This window comes from Otolemur garnettii, unplaced genomic scaffold, assembly GCF_000181295.1.
Source record: "Otolemur garnettii isolate 467f Iridium unplaced genomic scaffold, OtoGar3 scaffold00016, whole genome shotgun sequence".
Taxonomy (NCBI): domain Eukaryota; kingdom Metazoa; phylum Chordata; class Mammalia; order Primates; family Galagidae; genus Otolemur; species Otolemur garnettii.
The window spans coordinates 13,865,248-13,873,369 of record NW_003852411.1 but is presented as its reverse complement, the minus strand read 5'-3'; the positions used below and the strand labels follow the sequence as shown (position 1 = coordinate 13,873,369).

General features: G+C 37.1%; 1 protein-coding gene across 1 annotated transcript in view; it reads left to right on the top strand.

Moving 5' to 3' along the window:
* The window catches only part of TOR1AIP1 (torsin 1A interacting protein 1), a 40,208-nt gene that overhangs the window by 19,804 nt on the left and 12,282 nt on the right, over positions 1 to 8,122 (top strand). Inside the window, exons 5-7 of the mRNA XM_023510810.1 lie at positions 2,470 to 2,576; positions 5,881 to 5,922; positions 7,194 to 7,262. Coding sequence (XP_023366578.1) covers positions 2,470 to 2,576; positions 5,881 to 5,922; positions 7,194 to 7,262 — 218 coding nt within the window. The remainder of the gene's footprint in view (positions 1 to 2,469; positions 2,577 to 5,880; positions 5,923 to 7,193; positions 7,263 to 8,122) is intronic.

The window sequence follows — 8,122 nt, the reverse complement described above, 5'->3', positions numbered from 1 at the left end:
GCTGTGGCATCACAGCTCACAGCTACCTCAAACTCTTGGGCTTAAATGAGTCTCTTGCCTTAGCCTCCAAAGTAGCTGTGGCTACAAGTGCCCGCTACAATGCCTGGCTATTTTTTGGTCATAGTTGTCATTGTTGTTTGGCAGGCCCGGGCTGGATTTGAACCCACCAGCTCCTATGTATGTGGCTGGCGCCCTAGCCGCTGATCTGAAGGCGCCAAGCTGAAGTAATTCTTCTTGAGATGTCTATTTGAGATAAGGTCTTACTCTGTCTCACAGGCTGGAATGCCTGGACTGAGTCCACCCGCCTCAGCCTTCTGAGCATCTGGGACTGTAGGCACTTGCCACCATGCCCTATTAATTTTTCTTTTTTGTAGAGATGGCAGCCTTGCTTTTGCTCAGTCTGATCTTGAACTCCTGGCCTCAGGTGATCCTTCCACTCTATTTCAGCCTCAGTGATTGTCCCATTCTGTTTCAGGCTCAGTGCTGGGATTATAGGAGTGAGCCACTGTGTCTAGCCACAAATAACTCCTGAATACAAAATATCTTATTTTTCGTAAATAAAAAAAGCAGGCCATAAGTTATTTATTTACTTAGCTATATGATGACATTATATTACTAATCAGATATATACATGGAATCAATTTTAATAAATATTAAAAGTATGCATAGTGTAGCTTTTAAAAGTAGAGTTAATTTATTGTTCTGAATTTTGTAGAGGAACTGATCACATTAGCATCGGGAATCACTGTACTATCAGAAGTGTTACTTAGCTATTAGGAAATTTTAATATAATTAGATGACTACTTTTATATCTGGATTGTTCTAATTTACACCAAGTTAATAATTAACAGTTTGGGGGCAGTGCTTGTGGCTCAGTCTGTAGGGCTCTGGCCGGCCCCATATACCAAGGTGGCAGGTTCAAACCCAGGCCCAGCAAAACTGCAACAAAAAAATATCCAGGCATTGTGGTGGGTGCCTATAGTCCCAGCTACTTGGGAGGCTGAGGCAAGAGAATCCCTTAACGCCAAGAATTGCTGTGAACTGTGACACCATGGCACTCTACTGAGGGTGACATAGTGAAACTCTGTCTTAAAAAAAAAAAAAAAAAAAGAATACTGATCTCACTAGGTTATGTGGGCCAGTCATTAGCAAAGAGGTTCAAGAAGATCCATTAGCACAGGAAAAACATAATAGAATTTTATGTACATTTATTTTTTATTTTTGTTTTTAGAGACAGAGTCTTACTCTTGTGTCCAGGCCTGAGTACAGTCAAATGATCATAGCTCACTGTGGCCTGAAACTCCCACTTCAGCTTCCCAGATTTTTAGAGACAGAGCCTTGCTATGTTGCCAAAGCTAGTCTTAGTTAATGTATTATTTCATTTAGAAAGAAAAATGTTTCAGTGATTGATACTCAGAATTTTTTAGTAATAATAGTATGCTATCAAAAATATTTAGCTACTATACCTTTATGTGTCAAATGCTTCTATTTCTAAAATAGCAATTTGATCACCTGTAAACAAATCTAGTTATAAATTCTACTTTTATATGGAGAAAATGTTTAGGAAAAGGAGACCAAAATGTATAATTTGTTGCCCAATTGTAGGAAAAATTTAAGGCAAAATGGAAATTAATAATTTCAAGAAGATCCATTGTTGTAAGCTTTTCAGAAGTTTCCCCAAACTCAAAGATTTCATTATTTCCTTACCTCATGCCATTTTCTATATCTTACTTTTTTTTTCTTTGAGTCGGAGTCTCACTTTATTGCTCTTAGTAGAGTTCTGTGGCATCATAGTGCACAGCAACCTCAAACTCCTGTGTTTAAGCTATCTTCTTGCTTTAGCTGTGACTACAGGCACCTGCCACACAACGCCCAGCTGTTTTTTTAGAGACAAGGTTTTACTCTTGCTTAGGCTGATCTTGAACTCGTGAGCTCAAAAAATCCATCTGCATCTGCCTCCCAGAGTGCTAGGATTACAGGCATGAGCCACCATGCCCAGCTCCATTTTTTTCTTTAAAAAAATTCTTTAATTTTTTAGATGTGATAAGACTCTTTAGAAATTATGTGTTTTAGGCTCGGAGCCTATAGCTCAACCGGCTAAGGCGCCAGCCACGTACACCTAAGGTGGCAGGTTCGAATCCCCAGCCCGGACCCACCAAAAAACAACAATGACGGCTGCAACCAAAAAATAGCCGGGCGTTGTGGCGGGCGCCTGTGGTCCCAGATACTTGGGAGGCAGAGGCAGGAGACTCGCTTGAGCCCAGGAGTTGGAGGTTGCTGTGAGCTGTGATGCCACAGCACTCTACCCAGGGGGACAGCTTGAGGCTCTGTCTCAAAAAAAAAAAAAAAGAAATTATGTGTTTTAAATAAATTATGTACCCGAGTATTGGATTTATCTGGGGTTTATCTGAATATTTTTGCTCTTTTGATTAAGTACTCATTATTCTCTTGTAAAATGTAAATTTAAAGGTTGAATATGATTTATAATACAGTATTTTTTTTTTTTTTTTACTTTTTAGATCAAATCAGTAGGTCATCTGGTCAATATCAAGAGTCATTTTGGCAGTCATCAAGAAGTAAGTAAATCCATGTGTACAGATCTACCTGTTGGCCTGGTCAAATACTGTTCTTTATTTTTGAAGATCCTCTTTTGCAATTTTATATAAATATTGAAAAGGAGCAATAATCAATACTATACTAAAAACTCACCAATATCTACCTCTTAAGTTACTCTTCTCTATAACTAAGCCTGAATTTTAATTTAAAACACACGTAAAAAACGCTACTGCTTTAAGTGACGAATGTAATAGGGTCTACTTCTATGGATGTATTCTAATAAAGACATAAAATATTTTATGTAGTATGGTTTTCAACTCTATTACAAAAGTTTGGAAGGATGAATAAATAAGTGGTAAAGCACATATAGTGAAAAGTTAAAGGTAAGCTAGGAAATGGGTATATGAATATAAATGGGTATTCATTATAAATGTTTTATAACTTAACTTACAGCTAACTTTGAAAATTTGCATGATCAAATGTTAAGAAAATGTAACAAAAAAAGATTGGAAAGTAATGTACTAAAATGCTAAGAATGATTTGGTCAGGATAATAGAAGCATTGGTGACATTTCTCTTTTAGTTTATTGTTTTCTGTTTTATAGTTTTTTCTTTTTCCATTTTTAAATCAAGTCTCTCAGAATTGGGCTTAATTATTAACCAACTGGAAATATCTTTGTATGTAAAATTTTCAAGAAAATTTTTTTTCTTCCACATCACTTGTTTTAAAAAAGAAAAAGTCTTTGGATGTCTGTTATATTTTTTTAAAGAGAAATTGGTGGGTTTTAATTTACCATATGTCTTTTTTATTTTCATTTAGGATATTCTGGTATTTAGCAATAATGGAATATGGTTCTGGGGTATTTGTTTATTTATTTCAGGTTAATGTGAGGGTACAAACAACCAAATCACAATATTTGCATTTGTTAGGTAGAGTTCCTTTGGTAGCTATATTCTACCTCTAAAAGGTCTACTGTACACCCCTACATTGTGCCCATTCTATGGGAGCACCCCAAGTCCCCCTCTCCCCACTTTTGTTCCCCCTCCTCCCACCTTGAACTGAAATGAGTTTTTCTCCTATGTGGGCATGAATTAGATCATTTGCTGGCTTCATATTAGTATTGAATACATTGGAGAATTGCTTTTCCCTTCTTATGGTACTTGACTGAGAAGAATGTGTTTCGGCTCCATCCAGGTTGATACAAAAGATGTCAAGTCGCCATCTTTTTATGGCTGAATAGTATTCCATGGTATGCATATACCACAGTTTGTCAATCTATTCCTGAATTGATGGGCATTTAGGTTGCTTCCATATCTTGGCGATTGCAAATAGAGCTGCAGTAAACAATCTAATGCATGTGTCCTTATGATAAAATGATTTTTTTTTCTTCTGGGTAGATGTTTAATAGAGGAATTATGGGGTCAAATAGGAGGTCTAATTTGAGTTCTTTGAAGATTCTCTATACTTCTTTCCAAAGAGGCTGTATTAGTTTGCAGTCCCTTGGATATCTGTTTTATAACCGTTGTGTTCACAGTTTTCTATTTCGTGTATACACACACACACACACACACACATATATATTTTTTAAATTTTAGTTTTTAGTAGGTTCTGGGTTAGTGACTATAAACTGAGACATAATGAATAAGCAGCTGAAACATAAAAAAAATCACTGGAGGTTGCTGTGAGCTGTGACACCATGGTACTCTACCGAGGATGACAAAGTAAGACTCTTGTCTCTTAAAAAAAAAAAAAAATTACTTGTGGGAAATTACTCTTTGCATTATCTTTTATGTTTGCCCTGTTTTACTCCAAATCTTTGATCCTTGGAAACTCTTAAATCTATCTACCTATGTCAGTGATGCTACCCATGCAATGAAATATTTATTTAGATATGAAAAATCAATTAGTTGTGTATTAATGAAAAGGTGATCAAGATTTTAATTCATTGAGTCAAAGATGCTGTTGATTTTATGTATCCACTTAAGCTATGGCAAACCATCAATTATGACATATAGCTCTAAATCAAAGACATTGGTTTTTTTTTTTTGAAACAGAGCCTCAAGCTGTCCCCCTGGGTAGAGTGCCGTGGCATTATAGCTCACAGCAACCTCCAACTCCTGGGCTCAAGCGAGTCTCCTGCCTCTGCCTCCCAAGTAGCTGGGACCACAGGCGCCCGCCACAACGCCCGGCTATTTTTTGGTTGCAGCCGTCATTGTTGTTTTGGCCGTCCAGGCTAGGGATTCGAACCCGCCACCTTAGGTGTATGTGGCTGGCGCCTTAGCCGGTTGAGCTATAGGCGCCGAGGCCAAAGACATTGTTTTAAGAAGTACTTCTTAGAATTTGATCAAACAGTCCTCCTGCCCTGGCTTCCCAAAGTCCTGGGATTACAGGCATGAATCACTGTGCCCACTCCTGGACTGCCTGGATTTCTATCTTAGCCTTACTATTTTTAGATACAGTTTGGGGAAAATTGCCAATTTCGATTTGCCCTTTTTAAAAAAATAAGGATAATAATAATATATTCCACATGAAGTATGAGAATTAAGTAAAATTATACTCAGTGGCTAGTAAACATTTAATACATTTGGCCATTATTTTGATGATAATGTCCCTAAAGATGACTCCTTGTCTTATTTCTGAAAATTTTTAAGTTTAAAGCTGGAAAAAAACATCGGACGGCACCTGTGACTCCAGGGAGCAGGGTGCTATATACCAGAGATGGTGGGTTCAAACCCAGCCCCTGCCAAAAACTGCAAAAAAAACCTGGAAAAAACCACATGAGTGTGCCAAAATATGTATACACATTTTAAGAAGAGAAAAAGCTGTATTAAAATTGTAATACTCAAGTTACATTTGACTTTTGCAATTATAAGAGGTGCTCAAAGGTGATTTGTATTTATCTTTTATTATTAGAATATATTGAGTATTACAGTTTTTTTTTTCTTTTTCTTTTTTTTTTTATTGAATGGTAACTGTGTACACTGATGCACTTTGAGGGTACAGTGTGGTGTTTTCACATACAATCCAAGACACTTCCATGAGTATTACAGTTTTAATACAGTTTTTTTCTTCACTTAAGTATTACAATTTTAATACAGTTCTTTTCCTTTCTTAAAATGCATATGTATTTTTTTGGCATTGTGTGTGTGTGTGTGGAGAGAGAGAGAGAAAAATGTTTGGAACTGATGAGAGGTTTGTGGTTTTGTTTTCATTTGTGTGTGTGTGTGTTTTAATAGTATCTATAATAAATAAGCAAAATGTCTATGCAACCTTTTTGTTTTATTTGCAGGTATCCTATGATCTTATCCCTGTTTTCTGTTTCAGGTCAAGACTTAATAGCACATAATAGGCGACCTTCAGCGCTGAGTAAGTAGTTGGTTGTCTTATTATCCAGTCAATAAATTCTAACCTTGCCTTATTCTCCCAACTTAAAGTTCTGCTAGGATTTTAAGTCATTTTACTCTTTGCCTCTTTAATATACCACACACTGGTACTACAGGAGATAACTACTCTGTGATGTGAAAATGTGTTTGGGACTGTTTTACCACTAGTAATTTACTTCTGAGAGTAAAGTACAGCTGGGTATAGTGGCTTGTGCCTGTAATGCTAGCTACTTGGGAGGCTGAGGTGGGAGGATGGCTTCAGAGGCTTGAGTTTGAGATCAGCCTGGGCAACACAGTGAGATCTCATCTCTAAAACTGTTTTAAAAGTTAGCTAAGTGCGGTGGTATAAGCCTGTAGTCTAGCTATTTGGGAGGCTGGAGTGTCTGAGGATTGCTTGAGCCCAGGAGTTTAGGGATGCAGTGAGCTATATGATGCAGCCACTATACTCCAGCCTAAGCAAAAGACTGAAACCCCATCTCTAAATAAATAAAGCAAGAAAGAGAGAGGGGGGAGGGATAAATGGGTAACTTTTCTCCTTAAATAACATTAACATCTAATGAAATGGGGTTTTGGGGGTTTTTGTTTGTTTTGAGTCAGAGTCTCACTATGTCGCCCTCTGTAGAGTGCTGTATCATTACAGCTCACAGCAACCTCAAACTCTTGGGCTTAAGCAATTCTGTTGCTTCAGCCTCCAGAGTAGCTGGGACCACAGGTGCCAACCACAATGCCTGGCTATTTTTTGACTGCAGTTGTCATTGTTGTTCAGCAGGCTCAGGCCAGGCTCGAACCCGCTAGCCTCAGTGCATGTGACTGGCACCCTACTTACTGAGTTATGGGTGCCAAGCCTGTAATGTTTTTGAATTCAAGCATTCCTGTACATCAGAGCAAAGAACTTGTACATACTTTTGTCTATTAGGTAATAAGGCTACCTGCTTTGTTGCAGTAGGAACTGATATGGTCCTTTGAAATTATCTTTCACTTCTGTAATAACACCTTTATAATTTTCCTTCTCTACTTTATTTTGCCTTTCTGATAAACTTATTATATATCATTGGGTATATACTAAGTTTATATATTGAGTATAAATATATAAACTCACTATGTAAATATAGTGAGACTCTGTCTCAAACAAACCAAAAAACCCCATTTCATTAGATGTTAATGTATTATATTCCCAGTGATATATAGTAAGTTTATTTAGTATAAACTTTCAAAGTATGGAAAATGATATTTTGATGTATGTATTTGCTTCAGGCTTGGGACATCAAAAAAACTCTGAAGAATGGGTTAAACAAACTACAGGAATAAGGACTAGGAATCAAAGTAAGTAGATAAATCTCTATTGCAATAATTTTAAGTTTGTTTATTGTGTGTTTCATGATAAAAAAATATTTAGTTCTTGGCTGTGTGCTGGTGCTCAGTAGTTAGGGTGCCGGCCACATGCTCTGGGGCTGGTGGGTTTGAATCCAACCTGGGCCTGCTAAACAAAGCCGGGTGTTATGGCCAGCACCTATAGTCCCAGTTACTTGGGAGCCTTAAGGCAAGAGAATTGCTTGAGCCCAGGAATTTGAGGTTGCTGTGAGCTATGATGCCATGGCATTTCTACCAAGAGTGACATAGTGAGATTCTGTCTCAATAAAAATAAAAAAAGATTTTAGTTCTTCAGATAAGCATTTAGGTTGTTTGGATTTCACTAGTAAAAGACAACTATGATGGCAGCGCCTGTGGCTCAAAGGAGCAGAGCGCTGGCCCCACATGCGGGAGGTGGCAGGATCAAACCCAGCCCCGGCCAAAAAAAAAAGACAACTATGATTACTAGTTTAGTAATTTTCATTTGCTTAGACTGGCAGCAGATGAGCTAGATGTAGAATATTAATAGTGATATAAAAAGACCAGTGGATGATGAATTTAGGCTTGAGACATCAGTTTTAGCAGCAGTACAATCTGTGTATAATGACATTCTGCTCTTTTGACTTTACCTGGGTTTTGTTTTTAGCAAACTTTGTATAAGTAACAACTTGGAGCTTCTTTGCATAATAATTATTTTACAAAATAAAGGCTGAAATCTGCAAATTGTTTTTTCATGTTTCGGTTTAGGATGGATTAAATATCACAGAATTTAAGAAATTTCATAAACTGATGTGATGAAATGATTATACTTTTTTTTTTTTTTTTTTTTTTTT